This window comes from Podarcis muralis, chromosome 2, assembly GCF_964188315.1.
Source record: "Podarcis muralis chromosome 2, rPodMur119.hap1.1, whole genome shotgun sequence".
NCBI classification, from domain to species: domain Eukaryota; kingdom Metazoa; phylum Chordata; class Lepidosauria; order Squamata; family Lacertidae; genus Podarcis; species Podarcis muralis.
Window position 1 is genome coordinate 72,648,845 of NC_135656.1, and position 24,971 is coordinate 72,673,815.

The 24,971-nt window shown below is 39.7% G+C and overlaps 1 protein-coding gene across 7 annotated transcripts in view; it reads left to right on the top strand.

Annotated features, from left to right (window-relative positions):
• DOCK3 (dedicator of cytokinesis 3) overlaps nt 1-24,971 on the top strand; it is a 142,008-nt gene that overhangs the window by 22,437 nt on the left and 94,600 nt on the right. For 6 of the 7 annotated variants that reach the window (XM_077924751.1, XM_077924748.1, XM_077924746.1 and 3 more), the window contains exons 1-6: nt 4,984-5,075; nt 9,102-9,250; nt 16,295-16,379; nt 18,506-18,547; nt 18,903-19,057; nt 20,640-20,721. In XM_077924751.1, coding sequence (XP_077780877.1) covers nt 9,141-9,250; nt 16,295-16,379; nt 18,506-18,547; nt 18,903-19,057; nt 20,640-20,721 — 474 coding nt within the window. In that variant the 5' untranslated portion in view covers nt 4,984-5,075; nt 9,102-9,140. Of the gene's footprint in view, nt 1-3,795; nt 3,852-4,978; nt 5,076-9,101; nt 9,251-16,294; nt 16,380-18,505; nt 18,548-18,902; nt 19,058-20,639; nt 20,722-24,971 lie in introns of those variants that run through there. The other variant, XM_028718699.2, reaches the window with a different exon arrangement.

Genomic DNA, 24,971 nt, shown 5'->3' on the forward strand with positions numbered 1-24,971 from the left:
TGTGCGCTACAGTGTTCATCTTTCCTGCACCAGTCCAGCTCTTCCTACCTTCTCCACAGGGCTGGGCTAAGAGGAGTGAGGTAGAATGTGCACCTGCAGGCCATGTGGAGCAGATACTGCATCATACCAACACCCAAGGTTTTCTTGGTGCCATTTGCTTTTTCCTTCTGCCCAGGCAAATAGCGGAAGGGTGCTTTAGCTGTCCTTTGCTTTATTCTTTGTTCTGAGCAAGCGGTCAGGGCAGTCAAAATCCAGGTAGGATGTTGAGGGAGGAGAGAATATTGGAGGAAGAGGTCTCACATGGGTACCCTCAAGCTAGTTGTCAAAAGGAAGATTCCATACCCATCAGGGCAGGAGACACCAGGAGAGTATTGGGCATCATGTTGCAGTAGAGCTTCAATTTCTCCCTGCAGGAAGCAACGTCAGATTTAGGGCATTGTGGGTGGCCAAGGAATGCAAAACTGAGAAGATCCATAATTGAGAAGATCCATTTGGGGGCACCAAATTTTGTCCTCACTCAGGGCATCATATTACCAAAGATTACCCAAATCTGCCCCTGCAGGAAGTAATAAATGGGAGGAAAGGCACTCAACTGCTCCAGGGGCTGGTCTCCAGTGGAAGTACAGGTTCCTCAGCTCAGCTTTGGCCTCAGATACTGTAGATAGCTCTTATTCCAGTTCCAGCTGTTGTAGACACAAGAACACTTGGAAGTCTCCTAAGGAGCTGCTTCCTTGGATTTCTGATGAGTAGGCTAAAATGGGAACCTGTATTCAGGTTATTCCTCCTTCCTCTGGTTTGGGAGTGGGGCATTCTAGGGGTCTTGGTTCCTCCCTAGTCTGCCTCCTTGGTTAGGTCCATCACCTGTGAGACTTCCCACATGGAGAAGGGAGAGCTCTCAGAAGAGAAAGGGGAACAACTGAAACAAAAGCAAGAACTTTTTCACCAGACTTATCTGCAAGAAAGTCAAGACCTTACAGCTAACCACAGGCTGATACCAAGGAGGAGAAGCCTGATTACTGTCGATGTAGTTTTCCTCAGGGATCAGGCAACCCTTTGTTGTTCTTTTCTGGAGTCCTTTGATAAGTCCTTAAGTGCAGTTGCCAGGGTTTTCACCAAAGTGCTGGTCAGCAAGACGGTTCATTTTGAAGATGAAAGGAGTCTTTGGACAACATCCAGATGCATTCCAGGTCCAGGAGCCAAAGTCTAAATGACATTCAGACCATGCTTTCCTGCTTATGTCATGGATTTGAGGTGAAGAAGAAGAGCTGAGATGCTTGACCATTTGGGACTTTGAGCAGACTCTGTACCCACTGACCTTTTAAGACAAACATTTCAAGAAACCAATGACAGATCTATTTGTGAGCCATTCAGGCAAGTGGGTCCAGAGGTTCATGTCAAGATTCCAGTGTTTCCAAAGACAAAAATGCACTGGAGGCAAAATGCTTAATATATATATATTATGTCTTTTTAAAAAGCTATTCAACAAGCTATTGTAGATGTGCTCAAATAGATCAAGCATCAAGGAACAGACACCATCCTGATAGCAGTGTCAAAGGAGGATGTGGTTCCCAGAGCTGCTGGAGATGCCTGTGAAAAAAGCATTGGAGGTTACAGCCAGTAAGGATCTGCTAGCCCAGTATCCAAGTCTTACATCTAGATCTGCAGAACATCTAGTTAGCTGGAGGTTGAGAGGCTGTAACTAAGGCAGTGCAGATATCTCAAGAGGATGTTGGAAATCTTGCTTGCTTCATAAAGGAAGTTGATGAACCAAGTCTGTGGAGGCACATGGATAGCAATGATAGAGGTGGATTATGAAGCTAGAGGACATTTTTTCTTAGAGTTTTTACAGGACTGTGTTAATGAGGACTTCAGTACAAGTGCCTTGAAGAGGCAGACAGCTACTGCACACCCTGTTTTGGGCTCCAGTGAGGATGATTCTGTTTTTTACCACCTTCACATATATAGGTTTTTTAAAGGAGTTGCACTGCTTTATCCACCAGCCTACTTTCCCCCAACTGGAAATGGAACTGGGTCATAAGTGCCCCACTGGGGCCTCCCATTGAACCCATGGCTACAGTCTCCCCATCAGAACTTACACCAAAGACTATTTTCTTTGTGGTCTGGCAGGAGGGTGTCCGAGTTGGGGTCACTTCCTGACCTCTGTGGGGTTTTTTTAAAAAAAAGATAAGGTGATGCTACATTTTTCATGCCAGAAATATTTCAATCTTAGGAAGTCATACTCTAGTTTGCTCCATCTCAGTACCTACTTAGGAGAAAGTATGGCATGAAGTAAATCTCTGAAGGGGGTTTCATTTTTACATGGATAAAACAGTAGCCACTAGGAAGTCCAAAGCATTATGCGTTTCTTTAGGATCAAAGGCCTCTAACTCATCCATAGCTAGATAGTTGTGGGAGTGCATTAGTGAAGCGTATAAAGCCGTGTTCAAGTCGGGGGATTCCAGGGAGAATCATGGCTCAGCTTTCTGAAAAAGAACTGTCCTTGCGGAAATATGTAGGGCAGCTACTTGGCCAGATATGTATTGCAGCTTTGCATATACCTTTTAATTGAATAACTTTTTAAAGAAATGCCTGAAGTAATTGTTATTATGGTTTGAAGCCTTGGGTGGTGCTGTGGTCTAAATCACTGAGCGTCTTGGACTTGCCGATCATAAGGTCAGCAATTAAAATCTGAGTGATGGGGTGAGCTCCCTTTGCTTTGTCCCAGCTCCTGCCAACTTAACAGTTCGAAAGCATACCAGCACGAGTAGATAAATAGGTACCACTGTGGCGTTTCCATGCTCTCTGACACTCATCATGGTGTTCTATGCGCCAGAAGCGGTTTAGTCATGCTGGCCTCATGATTCGGAACAGCTGTCTGTAGACAAATGCCGGCTCCCTCGGCCTGAAAGCGGAGATGGGCGCCGTACCCCATAGTCAAGTTCAACTGGACCTAACTGTCCAGGGGTCCTTTACCTTTTACCTTTACCTGCAATCTGTTATATTTTATTCCTAGAAGACCCGTTTATCCTAAATAGAATCCAATAAGGCACACATGTATGTACAAAATATGTTTTTTAAATGTGATCTTATTGAGATCCCAATATGAAATTTTTCAGGAAACTCTTAAAATATGAAATAATACATTTTTGGCAAATTTTTATCATATTTTAAAAATCACTTTTGGAAATTTTAAATTTTATAACTTTATAATTTAAAGTAAGTCCATCTTGTGCCTTCTCATATTAAAGCCCATGAAGTTCTGAAGAGATTGGTAATTTTAGATTTGAAATATCTCAATTCTGGACTGAACTTTTACTATTTTTGTGTAGTCCGGCAAGGCCAAAATTGTCAATTTTTTGAAATTTCAAAGTAATTTTTAGATTTTAACTTTTGGTCATTCAACAAGCATACAAAATTTTAAGAAAATTGAACAACATGAGGTAAAAAGATAATTAAAAATTGAATCACTTAATACGGAATGACCCCCTTGCTGGACAGGGCATTTATGTTTACAGTATATGTTTGTTAATAACTAAGGCTTGTGCTTCCACCGGCACACTATTAAAGAGGTCTGCATACTGAACATGACCATTTTTGGCAGAGTAAACATGTGCAATTGTGTTTTGCAACTTTCCAGGAATTATTATAAGTTTCATGTTTGATTCAAAAGCAATATTATTTTTGAAAGTTGTTAATGATTCCATATTTTCTGTAGCAAATTGTAACTTGAGTAGGTTCTGTTAAATTGCACTTCCTTAACTTTTTCAGTTAAGTAGATTTTTTTTTCTCTTGTAGGGGATCTTTCCTATTAATTATATTCACTTGAAAAAGGCAGTTGTCAGCAACAGAGGGTGAGTATGCTTCCTGATTATCAATAAATGGTGAGACCTTTATGGTTAAAAAAACCAACAACCCACAATTAGATACAATCCTGATAAATGAGCAGGTTTCACTGCAATTATTAAATATGCTCTGCAGTTAAAATTAATTAAATTTATTTGCTTATTATTAAACTTGTTCAGGGAAGTTTTTAATGTGTGACATTTTAGTGTATTTTTGGTCTCTGTGGAAGCCGCCCAGAGTGTCTGGGGAAACCCAGCCAGATGGGTGGGGTACACATAATAAATTATTATTATTATTATTATTATTATTATTATTGCCACTTTAAAAGATCTTCAAGTAACTTACACTGAAAGTCGTAAACATAAATAAATTATTCCATAAAAAAGAATAGGAAGAAAAATTCATATAAAACATTAACATACCATACAATATATATTTAAAAATCAAAACAAAAACCTGTTCCCGCATAAACAGTGATAGAAAATTTTGCCAGCACACTAACAATAAACCACATGATACTCCCACCCACTAAGCAGCAGATAAAAATAAAACACTGGCTGAGGCAGAAGGTGGAGTGGGTGGCGGGCAGCAGGTGAATTGATCAAGCCTAGCTCTGGCCTGATGCTATTGCATGATGGCAGTGGGACCGGCTCAGGGTCCAAGGACTCCTGGACCTGCTTACATCCTTCCTGCTTCAGGAATACCCCATTTCAGGTCTTCCTGCTGACTGCCACCAGCAGGAATCCCTCTGACAGCATTTCTGCCCACCCATTCAGCAGGCAGAATGTTGAAATCTGTGCTGGCAAGGTGACACCAGCAGCAGTTTGCAGTGAGAGGCCAGCAGAGGCCAGCACAGCTGGGCACGGGGACACTGGTACCAAGCAGACTTGGATTGCGCCCTGCATTAGGTGAACTTGGATCCATTGAAATCCATGGGACAAGTTAATGATGAACTAAGTCCCACTGATTTCAGTAATAACTGAATGCAACTAATTTTTTAGTCTGGATCCAATTTAGTGCAATATGAATAACTGTGAGTACTCCTTTGAAACTAGGAGAAGGTGGAAGTAATAATTTTTCAAAGTGTCTTATAATCTTTACAATAGTTTCATGGGAGCTTTGGTTAAATTCACAGGCAGTATGAAACAGTTGTTCCACTTGAAGATTCTGTTATCACTGAAGTTACAGCAACACTCCAGGAATGGGCTGTCCTCTGGAAACAGTTATATGTGGTAAGTGAATTGAAATAGGTATAAATAAAACTTACTGACCAGCTGCCGAGTCAAGGGCTGTATGCATTTCACACTGGGCCTCATGATAGTATTTTGTGTGGGTGAACTTTTAGTGTATTGTTTTTTTTAACTGATTTATTTGTATTATTGTATTTGTTTTGTGTTCATTGTTGCTATTATTTGCTTTGAGAGTTTTGTGTAGGAAGGGACACAAATTTAATAAATAATAAGAGCTGGGGCCTTGGACTGTATTCGTAGGCTGGTTGGCAAAGTGAATATCTCCACCGGAGAACCACTCTTCTTGGCTTGCTAATTATTTGATGCCTTAATATTTGATGATATTTTTAGTTACAGATTTGCACAAAGCCAGATTTGAATGATAAAAACTTCTCATTTAAGATTGCAGTTTTTATGTTCTTTTATCCTATAACTATTTAACTAGGTTTTTTCTTTACCTATTTCATGAAACACATGCAAAATAAAATACATGTTAGTAATAGGAAGACTTTTCTAAAAATCGAACAAGCTTGTGTAACTACTAGCTCATTTTTTCATCATAGCTGTAGGAAAGCCTTGTAGCTGGAATGTTACTTTAAATATTTCTTCTTTAAAACATTTTGTCATGTTTCTTTTTTTTTGAACCTTTTATTGTTACATTTTACACCATGTGTGATGGAGTACACTTTTCATTTTTGTTGCTGTGTTTTGCTTTCATTTATTACTGGTTTACTTGTTTTTAGAAAATGGGGAAAAATGAGTGCTTTTTGCTGCATTCCTACTTCCTTGTTTACTGGCTAAAATTAGGGAGAAAAAGAAGGAGGGGAATCTATATCATACACCTTAAGGTTGGGAGGGTAATCTATATCATACACCTTAAGGCTATTTTCATGGACCACAGAAGGTTCCTGTAATAGCTCCATCTCTGAATCTAGGTCGATCTAGGCCACATCAGTAACTGGGTATGAGATTATCCTAGGAGTCACATATATGTTGTTTTAAATTCCTCAAAAAGATGGGGTTTCACCATTATGTATAAATAACACTGACATTAGGAAAATGGCATGTGAATTCTGCAGTTCAAGTCTTTAAGCTGTTTTCTCAGCCAGCATGACCAATGGGCAGAGATGATGGAAGTCCAGCAACATAACAGAGGGCACCATAACGGACTATCCCTGGCTCATACATAGAACAAATGTAATACTGAAGTTTAGAAGAAATGACTACTGATTATCAAAACAGAGCTTTTCTCCTGAAATTCCAGGCTTCTTGTGCTCTCTTCTGGGCCTGGGGAGAAGCAAGGAGGCCTGCTGCTTTTAGATCACTGTAAAGATAATTAGCCAGGTAAAGGAGTGGAGAGGGTGCAGGATTACGTCACATGTCTGTTCCATGTTGAATTGCACCAAAACTGTTGAAGGGCTTTAGCACACACACACACACATATAAATCATGTACTTAGCCCGTGGCAATTTCCATGCTTTCCTCTAAAGCAATGACTGAATAATTTGTTTCCTCCACAACAAATGGGAAAAACCAACTGTCATAGTGTTCCCTCACATTGATAGGTTTTGTTTTTATTTGATGTGGCAAAATAAAATTGTTTAAGGAGCTTAATAAATTTCTGTTGAAATATACCAGTTAGACTCCTTTTACAGAGGTCAGCCCCTGCAGTGATATTAAAAGATGTCAAAACTCATTGCTTGTGGCAACGTAGAAATTAATAAAGGATGAGGGATCTGTTATTTGCCTAGAAGTGAGTGTTACACGGCCCTTGCTACCAGATGAGTGACATTTTGCATGGCAGCATTAACTTTCCCTCTCTTTCACACTGTGGAAAGTGTTTCATCTACCTTATATGGCAACCACAAAACAAGCCAAGGAACAAATTAAAAATGCAGTGCATTATTTTGTAAAGACTGGCTGTTACAGGGACTTGTAGGTCATTAATAGTCACTTTATATTCTGGGTTTGTATTTGTCACCTACAGCAAGAATTAGCAGGGGGTGGATAGGGATCTACTGGTAGATCTTTCTGAGAGATCTGCAGTAAACTGACTCCCAATTGTTTAGCAACAGTAGCAACAAAATTGCTTTTTTCACCTAAATTAGGTGAACTGAGCAAAGGAGTAGAATTTGTATGAAAGGAATGCAGTCACAGGTCATTTCTGATGCTGAATAAAAATTCTACACCCAGAATATGCACCCTGTTTTAATTTTAAGTGTATGTCTCTCAGTAGTGGATCCTGATGTTATAGTAAAGAACAAAGTTGATCCAATATGCCTAAATCTGTTTACCCCTGACCTCCAGTGTCCTGCAAAAAAACAAAACCACACCTTACATAACATCAGTGCTCTACAGCCCATCCTGGTCCCTGATCTTGTGTAGTAGATCTGCCTTTGCTTACAGATAGACCCCTAACCTGGAATAACCACTTTTACTAAAGCACAATAGCAGGGACCCGAGGTTGCAGTAAACTCAGATGCCAAATCCTTCCCCATGTCTACACAAGCAGGGCTGCTCTGAGAACATTTGGCACCAGCCACTGCATCAGGAGCTCATTTGCTTGCTCATCTTCCATTATGATATATGCTGTCACCTGCCAACAATGCCCTTCTGTGTTCTACATAGGAAAAGCAGGCCAGTTGCTACACAAAATAATAAACAATCTAACGTTAGAAATGGCAACATTCAGAAAACAAAGGGAGAACATATAAATCCCCCAGGACTGCGGACCTGAAAATTGTCATTCTTCAGCAAAGGGGGACTCCAGAATTATAATTAATCAAGGTTTGATTCTGTTTAGGCCCGAGAGGGGGCAATGACAATAAAGATATTATTATTATTATTATTATTATTATAAAGACAACCGCTTCCTGTCTTACTACAGGTGTTATTTAGCAAAGGTGGAATGATTGTTTTATCACCAACTATAGCTGTAGAGAATGATCACTCACTTTGCTTATGTTTATATAGAATTGTTGTACTTGTTGCATTTCATTGCCATTTGACCCCATCTCTCTCCCTCCCTGCAATAATCCCTAGATCTGTCTCTCTGTGTGTATGTGCAATATATATTGTTAGAGGGTGGGTGTTTTTTTTGGGGGGGGGGTGTAGCTGGAATCTGTGACTGACATTTGTAAGTCCGTTCAAGGCTTGCATTTCTCTCTGTATCCAGTGAGGTTTAAAGTCTAGTAGAAGCTGCTGCTGAACCAGTCAGTCTCTTTGTAAGTTAATGGTCTTAGCTGACTGGCCAAGTGCTCTCATCAGCTTCTCAAAGAGTGAGCTATGTTGCCATAGCAACAACTAAGTGATGGTGCTCTCCTGGAATAGGGGTAAGCATTTCCCCACTCCTCTCACCTGGATGGATGATGTGTCATCCTAGGAAGGAGAACAATAGGCCAGGGGAATTCATAGAGAATTTAGAGAGAGGGAGATTGGTTGATGCTGGAGTCTGGAAAGAGAGCGACATGTATGCTCTGTGCTGAACCCAAAGCTGTGAGCTTGGGGCTTCCCTGGAAACCTAATGGGGAAGCAAGATGTTGGAGTGTTAATCCTGTGACCCCTGCATCCTATGCTCTAGTTGTATATATCTATAAATGGAACCATATATTCTAAAGATGCCACAGTCTCCATTGACCTTCCTTCAAAGGAAACCAAACCCTGGATAAGCACTGGCACTGCTGGAGTATACCGCGACTCAGAGAGTGGGGTGCACATAGCAATATTGTTTCTTTCCTTATGCATCTGCTGACTTTCGTTAACACTTCATGCATTTGAAAAAGTGTACTAATACACAAAAGCTTATGTTGCAATAAATCTGTTAGTGTTTATAGTTCCACAATACTACCCCCACCTCCCATGACAGGCATATACATCTGCTCCTTTGGACTTAATTGTTTTTCCTGCAATACATATGCATTCAAAAGTTTTACATTTACTGTATATATAATGGTTTTAAATCACCCAACTAAAGTGTTTATTTTTCTTTCTTTCTCCCCCCACTCCCTCTCCCAAATAAAACCTTTACAGAAACATAAGATAGATCTCTTTTACAAACTGCGGCATGTGATGAATGAACTGATTGATCTTCGCAGACAGCTACTATCTGGTCATTTGACCCAGGACCAAGTACGAGAAGTCAAGAGACACCTCACTGTACGCTTGGACTGGGGTAATGAGTAAGTATCAGTACTATTTTGTTTTAAAGCATTTAGGGTTCTTATGGAACAAAACTTTAAAATGCTTGGAATGTACTTGCTGGCAGCCAAATACGGATTTTAATGCCCCTTAAGGAGGAAAAGATGATGCAAGTAAGAATTGTGAAATTTCAAAAAAAAATTATCCTCATCCTAAACATGTAAATTGATGCATGAAGGTAAAGTCTGTTTCATTTTTGGTGTTTCCATTGCAAATAATTATATATTGTACGCTCAGCAAAGGGCAGTGTGCTTATTGATGCTAGTGGTTTGTGTAACTTTTTTTAATACTTTGTAAACAGCTTAGAAGACTATTTTGTCATTAAGTGGCATATAAATTACTATTTTTGTTATTAATAATAATCTACTGAATTCCTGGGTTTTCGAATTATCATGCACGATATGCTTGCCAAATTTTAAAATAGTTTTGTGTAATGGTTGGTGATCACAAGAAACAGAGAAACTGGATATGAAGGGAATTATCCCAAAACTTGCTTTGGCCATACACACATTCTTCTCTTATCTGTATTGCCACTGTTTCTCAGAGCAAACTTTTTCTCATTTGTGTGAAAAACACAAGATGTGCTAAGACCTATCATTTCCCCCCTCCACACACACTCTCTACCCACCCACCCACCCACCGTGAACCCGAGAGGGTAGGAGGTCACCACAAAATGGAACAATGAAAATAAAGCTGATCTGTTCCATCTTCTGGTGAAATATGTTGCATCAGCTAAAAAAAGAAGGCAAACAGGTATACAGCACCTTTAGCATCTAAGTACTATTCTCCCCTGGCAGACAGGACAAAAGTCATTCCAGCCATGCTCTCATGATGAAGCTGACAACATATTTGATGTTGAATTGATCAGATGTAGCAAATAGCAGGCAACAAAACACCATGGTCGGGACAACATGTAGTTGACATTATTGTGTTCCAACTTGCAGCACATTCCAGAGTTTGACATCAAGTATCCTTTGATGTTGGCAAACATCACAGGTAAATTGCAGCACATGAAATTGCAACCACTTCGAACCCAAGAAAAATAAATGCATTAACTATGTTTCATGCATTCATTAGGTGTGGTGGGGACATAGAACATGTGTCAGGTGCATTTCTGACAGTGTCAAAAGCCTCAGTGTGTATCCCTGACACTACTATGATGCTAGTGGGAAAGTGTGTGGTACCTCTGTATGAGAAAAACAGTCTACAGTGCAAAGTCAATGAAGCAAAGCAGCATCTGTTTGCAAATAAGTCATGATCATTGGAAAATATTTCACCAACACAGTTAGTTCTCAAAACACAGGCATGCATGGGCAGAGGGCCAACCTTAATTGCATTGCTTCTTGCCACTGTGAAGTGAACTGCTTTTAGTAATAATTTGTTTAAATAACAGTAGTGACACAAACTTTTTCAGCGTAAACACATGCCACAGTTTTCCAGCAGATCTATAAAGTATGTACATAACCATGATTATATTTAAGACCAATAAAACAGTATCAACTTGCACCCATAACCAAGAAATTTTAAATTTTATTTTTGGGTTATGAATGTGATGTGATGACTATAAAACAATTTTTATTGACACTGTGTTCATAGTTTTTAAAAACAATTTCTAGCCAAACATTTTACATGCATTTATTTGAAGTGATGTTACATAGTTTTATATTATATTGTGGACATACACAACCCTTTCCCCCCTCTATGAATATTCGTTTTATATTTGTTATCAAATTCTGTTGGGACTTTACCATAATCACTGGTAACATTATTTTGATGCTGACAATATTCACTTATAGGCAAACAGTGTAGGAATCAAAGCTCAATTATTTAAAGACAGTGGTACGTAGAAGTGAGGATGTACCCATATCATGAAATGTTTAAACATTATCGCTGCAAGTTTGATGCGCTTAGTCCACAGGGCCTGACTTGTTCAGAAATTCTGGCTTTACTCTTCCACTAGGAACTTTATTACAGAGCTTGCAGCAGCATATAGCAGGCAGAGACTTATGGTGGATCCAGCTACCTGCCTCTTACTAGAGCTCAACAAGGCCAACTTGGGCTTGAAGGACAGGAGCAAGGAATGTCTTCAGTGGGTATTGGGAGCCTTTGTGCTGAAACCTCCTCAGTACTCTCTCAGTGGGAGGAAGATGACCTCAGACCATCCCTTTGGGGGGTAGCATTACTTCCACAGTCACAGTCTGGTGTCCTGGTTGTGGAACTATCCTGCTCTCGTCCGTTTCAAAGCAAACCAAATTCAGACCATGAGTTATGAAGGTGCCTTACTAAACTAGCCATAGTTTGTGGACAACTTGAAGGTTGAGATCCAGGGAAAGAGATATGTAATGCAGGTAAAGTGCTTTTCCTGGCCATGTGGGGGAGGAGGGAAGAACTTGGACCTGTTCCAGTTCTTGCACAAAGCACTAAACTGTTTGGTAATATGGGCTAACATGGCCATTATCTCTAGGGACTTTGTTAATTTATTGTGCTAATTTATTTTCAAGCAAAATGCGAACTTAGCTGTTTTATGATTCTGAAGCCCCCTATCTCATCATGTTCTTCCTTCACAACACCTAGCTTTGTTTTGGAGGGTATGTGTGGCTACAAGTACATCAACTCACTATTACTTGTTTGTTTATTAAAACCCAAACTCTGATATTCTGGGATAAGAAAGTGAAGGGGGGGAATACAAAAAGAAGAACCCTGACAGCAAGGCACAAAACTGAAATGAAATGAAATGTGACAAGGGTGCTGGTCTAGATGTAGTCTTCCCCTCAGCTAAAAGAACAAGGCTTCTGAGAAATAAATTGACAAAATTATACCAAGTGATTTTGTTTTCCATTGTAGCATAGCTAAACTCCTACTATTGTAACAGTCTTCTGCCAGAGCCGTTAGAGTTTGTTATAAAAATATTATAAAACAGGCCTAGGTGAATAATTTATAGCATCTCTCTTTGGAGGCATGACTGAGAGAAGTGGGTACTTTGATTAAAAGAACAACAAACCAACTTGACCACAATCCAGAAAGATTATGCTGTGCCGTAGCAAATTGTGTAACTAAGCAGTGATTAGCTGTGTGCAGGGGAGAGGTCTAAATTCAGTCTCCCCCCCTGACCAAATAGATCAGCCCTGTCAAAGCTGACATCACCAATTCTCTGATGGGAAACTGTGTGTGTAGCTACAACCATTGGAGGTGACAGTCCATGTACTGCTGCTGTTTGCGTTAGAGTTTCTTCTCTCTGTGTGTTTGTGTAAAAATGTAAGCCTGGACTGGGGCAAATAAATGGAATCTAGAACTTTAGCGTGCTTAAAATGTACCAAAATTTAAAGAATTTTAATTATATATAGCTAAGGATTTCAAACCTATGCACTTCATTGGGATTTTGAGATTATCCTCATTATGTGGAAGTAGTTTTTCTTGGTTGCATTTGATTTAATTATGCATTTCAGTGATTATTTAAAACATAAACACTGTTTTAAACACAGCTTTTTGCATTAAAATCTCCGGGCAGCTTACAACAAATAAAATAAGAAATGTTTACTATAAAACCGCAAGCTAAAAAGTAAAAAGAGATTGGAAAATGGCAGAGAAAAAATTTAGGGGGGAACAAGAGTTAAAACAAATAGGTTGGCAGGGCAAATGGTAAAAGAGAAGAGCCTTTGGAAACTGGTATAAGGAAGAGGACATATACGTGGTTCTACTGATGGTGATAACATGAGGGACATGATGGAAGCCTATGGGGCACCATAGGCCAGAAATGGGGAACCTGTGTCCCTCCAGGTGTTATGGGATGAGAACTCTCATCACCCCTGAACATTGGCTATACTGACTGAGGCTGATAGTTTGAACCCCCAACAACATCTGGAAGGCCACAGGATTCCCATTCCCTCCACAGGCCAATCTTCAAAGTGTTGAACAGAAATCAGTGCACATGTTCAAGCCTTTTGGGCATGTACAGTACAGGTGGCAACCATTTTGTGTGTGTCCAATTGATGCATCACTGCTGGTGCACATCGGTCCTTTTGGACCTGCAGGAGGGTGTAACAGGGTATGACAGGGCGAGGCAGGTTTATGCATGCTCTGCCAACGTGTGTGGGGGCCAGGAACAGAACTTCCATGCAAAATGGTTGCTGTCTGTACTCTTGGAAAATACTTTTTTTTTCTTTAGAGCAACTTCTGAGCTGAGAGTAGATGCACTTGCCCATCACTAATTGAATTGTAAAATTGGTGCATAAGAAGTGATTATTTTTTAAATCTTGCACTTGTTTGTTACATTCTCTGCTTCTTTTGAAATGGATATAATTGCTAGTCAAGTAACTGAATGTCACAAATACCTTAATAAAAAATGCTAAGTAATCTTTCTGGGGGGGGAGAGTAAAGTGTGAACCCATGTTTGTCTCTCTTGCTTTGCATAGTGGCTTTTAATGTTTTGTTCAGTAAGAATGTATTCTAAATATAGGATATTTTAAGCTGGAAAAAATGGCCTCGTACTGTAGAATGTAGAGTACTTTTGTATTCATTTTCTGAAAATACAGCAGGGAACTCTCTGGAGAAAAGGTTTTACTGTAAAATTTGAGCTGAAAACAGTTGCAGAAGGATTTTAAATTAGATTGGTTGGAAGGATTGAGAAGAAAATCATTTATTTTGAATATGGAGTGCCATCATACATATTAAGCAACTAGTCCTTGAGTAAATAAAATTAATATAATCAAATTTTTATGTAACAGAATTTTGTCTTCAAGACTGTGCCAAGTGAGCCAGTAGGAAAATATAGATAGGGTCAAAGAAGGTAGCTAGTTCAGTAGTCTGCTATAAGACATCTTCTGCAGATGCTACTCTTGCTTTTCCTTGAAAATCTCCAAGAAAGGAGGTCCTGTTGACTTTATGGCAGTCTGTATTTGTTGCTGCTGAACATTTATTCATTTGCTTTGACATGACATACAGGTAGCTTGGGGGCAGTTAGTATGAAGGATTAACATAGCATTAGTGAATGAGAATCCTTTGAGCTGAAAATCCATGGTGTTAGGGGATTTTAACTAAATTTAGCATATCGGATAAGGTTCAAAGGTAACTGTTACAGAGTCCATTTGTAGTGATTGTGATGGATGCTATTAAATTGAGGAAATAACTTGCATACTGATATTGACAACTCCAAAAGACTTTAAAAGTATGAGAAGTATGAGAAACCTATGTATGTCGTAAATTGATGGATAATTTAACAATTTATAGTCTTTTAAACTGTATGCTGTTTTTGTTGGTTACAATGCTGTGTATTTTTGCAAGATCCCTACTCCAGCTATACCCATTTCAGTAATAATCTACCGTAAGTCCCTTTCAAGCCTCCGTTTCAGAGGCACTGGGTTGAAAGCATTCCAGTTCTGAATGCTCAGAGGACATAAGGGTCTGTTATTGTGATGCACCATTGGATCAGTCACATAAAAAGTGTAAGACACGTTGAGCCCCAGATTGGCTTGTTGACTGGAAACATGCTATGACTGTAGGAATCCTGTAATTACTCAGCTTATCACTTTCTTATGGAGTAGCATCAAGACCACATGCCATCTGTACATCCCAACTCAACTTCCATCTACCATCTTCCATGTTCTTCTTGATACTGATATTGGTAGCTCCACTGTCTCACCTGAAGCAGCCTCCCAGTCTGCTATCTTTAGTATGCTCATTGCTAATCTGAACAAATTTAGCATTGATGTCATCTTCTCTGGTAGCAGCTCTTATTTTGATGGCTACTGCTGCCCCTATGGTGCTAGTTTATTTGTTTTGGATATTGATATCCCACCATCCAACCCCAAGGTGAAAATGAGTGAATATTAAAATATTACAAGCAGCATAAAATCATATTGCAGGTTTTTTAAAAATCAGATTTGGCACTAAAACAGATTAAAAGACCTGGGAGGAAAAAGTTTTTGTCTGGCAGCGGGCATCTAGGTAGGTACTATGTCAACCTCTCTGGGGAGACCTCTCCCAAGTTAGGGTCCCACCACTGTGAATGCACTTTCCCTGTTAACTACCTGCCACACCTCACCTGGTGGTAGACTCTCAGAGAAAAGTGTCAGATTGATTTACTTACTTACTTACTTACTTTTATATTGCAATTGCAATTTTTATTATGTAGTTTACAACAAATACACATACACAATAAAAACACATACAAAATTAAAACTGACCAACATTTACAGAAGGCGTTTATTTTAATTGTCTGCATAAGCTTGTGAGCAAAGAAAAGTTTTCAACAAATGTGTATGTCAATATAGAGGACACCCTGCTGCGTCTCCTGGAGGAGTATTCCAATAGATGAAAATACTATGGCCAAGCCTAGCTCTGAGCATTGGCATTGACACCTGAAGCCCAGTCCCATATTGAAGACTACAACTACATCACAGCAGGGGTTTTCTCCATCCTATGCTTTGCTTCTGTGTTCGAGTTCTTGAACCAAGTGCGTCCATACCAACTTTCCTTTGATGCTTTTGGTGCTATGAAATGTTGTCTCTCTGCAGCCACATATATGAGAGAAGCCAAATCATCTATGTGAGGCCAAAGCTTTAGAATATCCACTCTGTCTGACCAGCCATTAGCTGCAACAAGCCCCATAATGCTGATGCTATATTATGAATGTTATGAAAGGTATATTTGTAATACGGTGGTACCTCTAGTTACGAACTTAATTCATTCCAGAGGTCCGTTCTTAACCTGAAACTGTTCTTAACTAGAGGCGTGCTTTCGCTAATGGGGCCTCTTGCTGCCGCTGCGTCGCCGGCACACGATTTCCGTTCTCATCCGGGGGCAAAGTTCTCAACTCCAGGTAACTCTTCCAGTTAGCAGAGTTTGTAACCTGAAGCATTTGTAACCTGAGGCGTTTGTAACTTGAGGTACCACTGTAATTGTATCGGGGGCGTTAAGGTTTGCATAGTTTTAAGCATGTGCCTTATTTTCAGTTCCCAAGTAGTTACATATACTACATAAATAGAATACATTTTATTGATGCTTATCACATCTTTTTCCCTTCACAGGCATTTGGGATTGGATCTTGTCCCACGAAAGGACTTTGAGGTGGTGGATTCAGATCAGATAAGTGTATCTGATCTATACAAGATGGTAAGATGCCTTATTCTTTGATAGGATGAGGATGAGAGGTCCAGAAGGTAGCAGCACAAGAGCAGGCCCTTTTTTCCAGTTCCCTGCAGTGCTGAATTCTTTTTGCCCAACGTGGAGCTCGAACCCACATCCCTGAGATTAAGAGGCACCACTGATTGAGCTTATATTGTGGGAGCCTGCCATCATTTATTTTTGCACATAGCTGGGCATGTCCTATGGATCTGAAAGGGACTTGGCTTCTACACATCCATGTATTAATGTTGTGTTGGATTAAGTTGAGAATTGTGTTGCATGTTCCTAGGTAAATTCCCCTAGGATTGCAGCAATTGTTCTATGTTGCTAGGTTTCAGAAGAATGTCTTAGTGTTTGCTGCAAGGGATGAGGGATGGTGCACTAATTGAGCTTTTCTGCAATCTGGAAATGTGGATACAGTGCCCTGGTTATTCTCTCTACTTTTGGAAAGGATGGGCAGATCTGTCAGTGGCTAATAATCCTGATAGCTAGATGGAATATCAATGCTTAGAAGTAATAAATCAACAAACATGGAGGTTCTTATCACCTTCATAACTTGCTTGTGAGCATCCAGGGGCATCAGGCTGGCAGCTGATGGAATGATAATTCTTTACTAGATGCACCATGGCTTGGCCAAGGAGGGCTGCTCCTATGTTTGAATTCTGTGCGGCTTTGATCATGTGCTACGGAAATATTTTTTTATATTCCTAGGTTTGAGAGATGGAGGATTATTTGGGTCTCTCCAAGTTTTAGCTTCTGAAACCTAATAAAAAAATAATATCAATGATACCCCACATTACAAATATCTAAACACTGGAGAATAGATAAGTATAGAACAAAATATGATTAAAAAACACATTTGAAACCGTTTCAATTGGGATTACTTCTTAAATCTTACCTCTGGAGATTAAATAGGAACAGTAGGAGACTTACTGTCAATTTTCTGATTGTTAATGTTAGCCTTCAGCGTGAGAGGCTTTAAAAACAGGATCAACCTCTGTTAGAGAATTGGGGATGCTGCTCCTTTTTAACACAAACATTTAATGTCGTGTTGACTCAGTCGCTACACTTTTCATTTGAGGGCATGTTATGCATATAACAAGGAATGTTTTTTTTTTTTTTTGGTAAAGCAAATGTAAATAGATTTACGGTAAGTAGTGGGAGGCTGCTCCTGTACTTTGTCATAAAATACTTTCCACTGCAGGGGGAGGCTGAATGGGAGGATTGGGAAGAAGGACGCTTGTGAAGTAGCTACTTGGAATGAATAAGTACCTATTTTCACAGACCCTATGTTAGCATGTTTTTTTTTAAAAAAAAATAACAGGGAGATGAAACTACACAAAATTTGTCTAACAACAACACTATGAATAAATTAGCCAGGGAACATCTGCAGAAAATTAACCCAATAAATCAGTACAAAAAATGCGCAAGAGTGCACAAAGCATGTTGCAAAGTATCAACCTTGCAGAAATAAGCAGATTGAAACATTATTTCACATCTTCAACAATATGGGAGCAGCAATTATTTATCTATTTATTTATCTATTTATTTATTTTTACATCATCTCATGGCTAAAAGGCTTTCAGGGTGTTGTTTGGATGAGTAGTCAGCTGTAGTTTATTCTCTGATCAGCTTTGTGTGTAATGCTGCTACATTGTATAGAACAGGGATAGCAGTTGCTGGTGCAGGAGAGCTCTCTGTTTCCCCAGCCAGTTGCACCACCATGAAATCCTATGTTGGTCTAGTTCAGGCTTCCTCAACCATGGCCCTCCAGATGTTTTCGGCCTACAACTCCCATGATCCCTAGCTAGCAGGACCAGTGGTCAGGGATGGTGGGAATTGTAGTCTCAAAACATCTGGAGGGCCAAGGTTCAGGAAGCCTGGTCTAGTTAGTACAATGGAATGATGCTGCACTTTGATTTGGTACCTGGACAATGCTAAATCATGAATGTTTCTGTGTCAGCTGATAGGAGCCGGTCTTTAGTATACTACTGCATCTTTTTAAAACAGATCTGAAAACAATGGGGGAAAACGTGTTTAGCCATGTGTGGAAGAAATGTCAGCATCCTTGAACAGAAGTAATGCAGTATTTTTTTTTTCTTTTTCTTTTACAGCATTTATCTAGTAGACATAGTGTACAACAGAGCACATCACAGGTAAGATAAACTGCAGAAGGAAGCCATATCTCTTCTTCACCATGAAATAATTCATAAAAATACTGTTTTTTATTGGTATTTACAACTGTTCAGGCCTACCCGTATATTGACTTTGTTTTATGTTTTTTTGCAGCAACTTTAATCAAGGGTGTTGACTCATATACAATTTGCTTTATTCTGACAGTATTTTGGTGAGGGATCTAGGCACTACCCGTGGATCTGTGCAGATAAAATGATTAGGAGCTGTGTATATATCCTACCAAGCAACTTTCATTTTAAATGGTATCAATGAGTATAAAGCTATTAAATATATGTCTAGAAAATGAAGTCCCTTTAATTTCTTTCTCCAAATTAGGTAGATACAATACGCCCACGTCATGGAGAAGCATGTCGTCTGCCAGTACCTCACCACTTCTTTCTCAGTCTAAAAAGTTTCACTTACAATACAATTGGAGAGGATGCAGATGTATTCTTTTTTTTGTATGATGTCCGGGAAGGCAAACAGATCAGGTAAGTCAGAATCAGACCCCTTGCTTGTTTTTCTGAGCATGTAAAAGATTGCTGGTCCTTTGGTCAGAAATCTGTTTTAACATCTGTAATATTGTTAACTCTTTTTGTGGAACTAGAGTTCTTATGAGGTCATGGAACTAGATTTCAGAGGCCTGCCTCTGAATTCTGGGTCTGAAAGGAAAAGCGAACTACTCCACTTTATTAAAGAGTTGTAGAAGCACTACGAGGTAATTACCTTACCTAACCCATTTTTAAGGATCTAAACTTCTGCCTATAAAAGAAAAACACAACATTTTAATTATAGCTAAGTCACTATAACTATTGTAATAGAACACGCTGTAGTAGTTAGTCAGTATTGTTTGAGAACTATTTTTCAAAGTCTGACTTACACCACAATTCCAGCACCTTGGAGAGCTCTGCTTTTTCTCACTTTAAATTGATGCTCTGCCTTTGCAACCCTGTTAGCAGAGAGAAACTTTACCCTTTTGACAAGAGTATCTCTAAAAGGATTGCCATGGGTCCAGCACCAGCCTGTAAGTGCAGTTAATCCATGTTCACAAGGGGTTCCCTAACATAATTCTTACTTTTACTATGACCAACTAGTTTTCCTCAAATTTGTGGAAAACGTCAACTAATAAGTAATAGTATTGGTAGGACCCTGTTTTAGGTTTTGCATTGTTTACAGTAAATATTTTTGAGCAGTTCATTCCGATCTCCAGAATTTGTTTCCTTCTGGCTTCAGGAAAGTATAACAGTGCAAAAAGGAAACTCTTTTGATTCATTTGATAAGAAGAACCAAAACTGATGTGAGTCCAGCTGGAATTGTTTTTGATATGGAGGAAGTGAACATTTGACAGGGTGTATTTGTTTAGTTCAGAGAATTATAAATTTAATAGAATAAAGCAGCTGTACAGTTTATTACTTCGAACAGTTCCTTTTTGTTACAGTTGCTTATGGTCAGTAAAACAATTGACCTATGGAATATGCTGCCTAGGAATATAGACAGATTTTCTAGATTTTGAAAAGTTAGATAAATATATACAAACAGTTAACAGAGCATACTGAATCCTGACTCAGTGCAGAGCATGGGGTTAGAGAACTTATGAATTCCTGTCATTCTCTGTTATTTTGTAATAAATTATTTTATTTTCTTAAACACATTATTGCAATTTAGTGGCAGAGTGCTGCATCTTTTTAACTTCCCAGTTATCTCTTTAACTTTCCAGTTATTATTCACTTTCCGGTGAATAATTTATACTATTTTGCATAAAACAATTAACAAAATTATTTTTATGCCTAAGATTGAGTGTAGGGATGCTAAATTCTTATTAGCCTAGTGCTGTTCCTATATTTCATCAAATGTAAGAAGATATTAATTCATTCCCACCATGATTGGTGAGAAAGTACCTGGAAGTATTGTCAAAAGAACCATTGTCTTTTCAATGTAATTATACAGTTTGATGGTCGATGAATCTGGATCTCTGAATAAAGTTCCACAAATGTTTAGAAGTTATGACCAGGATGCAGTATGGATGGTATGTACTATTGGCAATTCAGTGTTTTCTTATCTTTTGTGTTTCAGTGAAAGGTTTCTGGTACGCTTAAACAAAAATGGGGGCCCCAAGAATCCGGAGAAGATTGACCGAATGTGTGCACTTTTCACAGTATGAAACACTTTTCATTTTCTTTACCATTCAGTGAGAATGTTTTGCAGACTGGATTCCAGTGTAGCATATATTTTGTTCTAATCACACCATAGTTTGAGCATCCAGATGTCCCCAAAGCATATATGATTTTGAGCTGTTTGTATACTTCTGTTTCACATATGTGCATGACTCAGTTTCATAAGTATATTCCCATTTCTATGGTATAGCAGTCTCATGAGACAGAGTAATGACCCTAAACCATGGTTTTTTATTTCAGATCCTGATTTTACGCCAAATAAAACATACTGCAGGCAGATGTGGGTTCAGCAAACCATGGTTTAGCTATTGAACATGTTGCATGTCACATCTAAATCCATCCTGATTGTCAGATAAAGGATGTAAGCTATGCTCGCGTGGAACAAGGTCTTTTCATACAATAAGACATTTTCCCTCCCGCCCCCAACACCCTCTAAACCTGTTCTGGGGTTCCCTCAACTCTGCAGAGCAGATTTAGGGGGCATGGGGTGCACAAGAGGAAGTAAGGGAAGTTTTGCTGGGCAAGCGGACCTCATTCTATGCACACAACAATTTAGTTGAATCCCTCCCCAAAATTATGCTTTATAGAGAGAATCATATTTATATACTCATGGAGGTAACTACTCTTTTAGGAAAGGTTCCAGTGTTTGAGACCTTTTGGTTCAGAGCAAAGGTGAGTAAGAGATGACATGATAGAAGTTCATAAAATTTTGCATGACGTGGAGAGATAAATGTTCTTCTCCTCTCATAACACCCAAGGTGGACATCTGATGAAGCTGAATATACAGGCAGATAAAATAAATTCTTCAAACTGTGCATAGTTATACCATGGCACTTGTTCCCACAGGAGGCAGTGATGACCATCAAGTTGGGAGGCTTTAAAAGAGGACTGGACAAATTCATTGATGATAAGGCTATCCTTGGCTATTAGCCATGATGGCTATGCTCTCACTCCAGAGTTGGAGTGCTCTTGTGCTTCAGTTCTGCTTGAGGGTTTCCCACAGGCATCTGGCTGACCAATGGGAAAACTGGATGTTGTAATAGATGGGACTATAGACCTGGTCCAGCAGGCTCTTCTTATGTTCTTATTGCTGAATTTGAAGTGAAAGGCTAGCATGAACACTTTTTAAAAAATGACTTGTACTGTGAAAAATGAGCATTAGTAAATTAAAATTAACTTCAAAAGTGGATGTCGAAACACTCGTTTTCCTGCTGCATTTGTCTTTCATTTGTCTTTTGTTTTGCCTGTTGATTTCTAATGAAGCATGAAATGAGAATGGTCTTTTCGTTTCCTTCATGTGTTTGTAGACAAACACCCTTTGAAAATATCACTATGGTGAAGGGAGTAATTACTTAGACTATATTTACTGCAGCCAGTACTGAGAGCGGTTGCATAAATGTGTTTTGATTTCAGCCTCCAACAAATGGAGCAGGGTTGTGTTTTAGATGTTTTTATGAAGCTTTGTTTCTCTGATGTTCCTTTCTTCTTTCTCTGTAAGGATGTTATTGATATTGGACTTCTGAGGTAGGGAAGCTCAGGCCTGGCCACCAAATACAGTTCTCCAGCCCACTCTGTTTGGTCCTTGGAATTCTCCACAGGCCACACAAACCTCTCCCAATGTCACATCTCTCAATGGCCCTGCTTTACACCTCCAATGTTTTCACCAGGCTGGATTGTGTTTTTGAAATTTAATAATGTTTCTCTTGTCTGGATGGAGGATAGAGGTGTGTGTGTGTGTGTGTGTGTGTGTGTGTGTAGAAAATAGCCTACTGTTTAAATGCAAAATTTATATTCGTTAATCCACCCACTTTTGCATCATTCCCTATCCTCGTGGCTGTTGGAAGGTTGCCCAGAAAGGAAACATAGCCCTTCGACCACATCTTCTGCAAAACCACAATTTGAGATCATGTCTGTAAATGTACATAGTTTTTCTGTCGGTCTTGACAGTTTCACTACTCAGCAGTCTCTTCTTTTACCTTTGCATCTGTGATTACCTCACTCGGCCAAAAACTAATAACTTACAATAATTCTATGCTATAAATGCCAGCTCTTTAAGCTAGTGTTTCATATCAAAATAGTAGACCCAGAAATCTGAGATAAGAGCCAGATGGGGTGGATTGGAAGGGTACGTTGTAGACCTTATATTGCAAATTCCAAGCGCAATGGTGGTTCTGGGAGGGGACCTAAATGCCAGACTAGGCCTGAGCAACCAGACCCTATATACATGGTTCAGCTACAAACACCAGGGCCTTTCACAATGCAAGCCTCAAAAGATCAAACAGTCTCTACCTAGCACAAATGACCTTCAAACTGAATCTTCACATTCTAAATGGTGCCTTTGGAAGGGACCACCCAGCTGAGTTCACCTACCTGCCTTGAATTAGGATGAGCGTCATCAACTATATAATTGTCTCTGAGAACCTTTTCCCACATGCAAAGAACCTAGAGGTCAAACCAAGATTTGAGAGCGATCATTTCCTGGGCTCACTCCAAGTAGAGGAGCTAACTCAGAAGGTCCCCGCTGTAACCAACTGTCAAGCTGTTGTAATGCCAGTGGAAGGAACCCACTGCCGAGCCAAATGGACCTCTCAGCTAAATAAAAAAGTATCAAAATGGTTGGACTCAGTAAGCCTGCAGTCAATCCGAACCACCCTGATAACAGCTCAATCCTCTGAGGCCCTCCTGATGGCCTACAAGGACCCAACCCAAGAATTACATTAGCCTCTCAGCAATAGTCACAGAACTGACAGGAGATACCGAAAACACCACTCAAAGCCATGGTTTGACAAGGACTGTATCAACGCCAAAAAAGCCCGTAACATTTCATACCAAGTCTTTACCTCCAATACTAACCCCAGCTGGCACAATGGATCTCCTATATCACAAAAGGCTGGCCTGGAAGAAAAAGGAAGCAACAAAAAAGAACTGGACATGGGTTATTCAAGCAGCCAAATCCAACAACCCTGCCCTTTTCTGGAAGACCATAACACTCACCCATACTAGTAGTCCACCAATGAGAGACTATCACGTCTCAGCAAAGACCTAGGAGACACACTTCCGAAAACTACACCACCACCCCCTGCAACACTGGAACTGATACAATCTAAATTTCTAAGATCAGTCCTACAAGTGCCCCAAAATGTTTCCAATGCCACCCTACAACTAGAAACTGGACTGGTAAGAATTGAGGCTAGAGTGTGGCTTGCCACACTTAATTACTGGCTGAGACTATCCTTCTTCCCGTGTGGCCTTGCTCCCCTAACTATAAAGGATGACTTCCAAATGACTTGGAAATGAACAGGGCTAAACAAAATACAACCCTAGGTTTTACCCTGTAAATTTTACTTGACATGGGATACGAAAAAACCAAAAATCGGACAGCATATGGAAGACATATAATGCCAAGCAGCTCTAGCCAGATCCCCAAATTATTTCATCAGTGAAACAAAAAGTTACCTCAGTTCCCAAATGCCATATATGACCAACCTAGAAGTACCAAAACAGTGAAGGGCCTTCACTTTGGCCTGATGCCAGGCACTCTCCTTAGCTATCCAGGAAGGCCGTTTTAGGAAGGTACCATACGAAGAGAGGAAATGCCCAAGTGGCTCAGGGCAGCTAGAAACTACTGAACACGTCTTCTTCTACTGCCAATATTATACAGACATATGAGTCAGGTTCATCCTGCCACTACTATACAATTTCCCTGGACAGACAGAGCAACTCTATACCTCCTTGCTACTTCAAGATGCAAATCCAGATGTAACATACTCAGCAGCCAGATTTTGCACTGCTATGATGGGCATTCACTGAAGAATGGTTCGGGTCATGCACCAGACCTAAACTGAAGGCTCATACCCAAGACCTGTGCCCTGTCTTGCACCCTCCCTTCTATAGTTATTTGCAACTGCTTGCTCTTAACTCTCTAGCTGATTTTAAGTCTCCCTCATGCAACTCCCCTTTTCTGAGTCACTCCTTTTACCCGTTTTATCTGTTTTATTTCCTAAATTCCTGCATGTTTCTATTTTAACTTATGCTGGTCTGTGACCGTAATAAAGATGATGATGCTGGTGATAGTAGATTTCAGTGGACACTACCTTTGCTTTTTCACCTATGTTCCTGGGGCATCTGATATCCCCTTTCTCCTTTCCTTACTCTTCTAATTTAGCTAAGCCAATTTATCCATTCAGCATCTTGCAACTTCCAGATTTGGCCTTTTTCTTTTGCTAGCAGC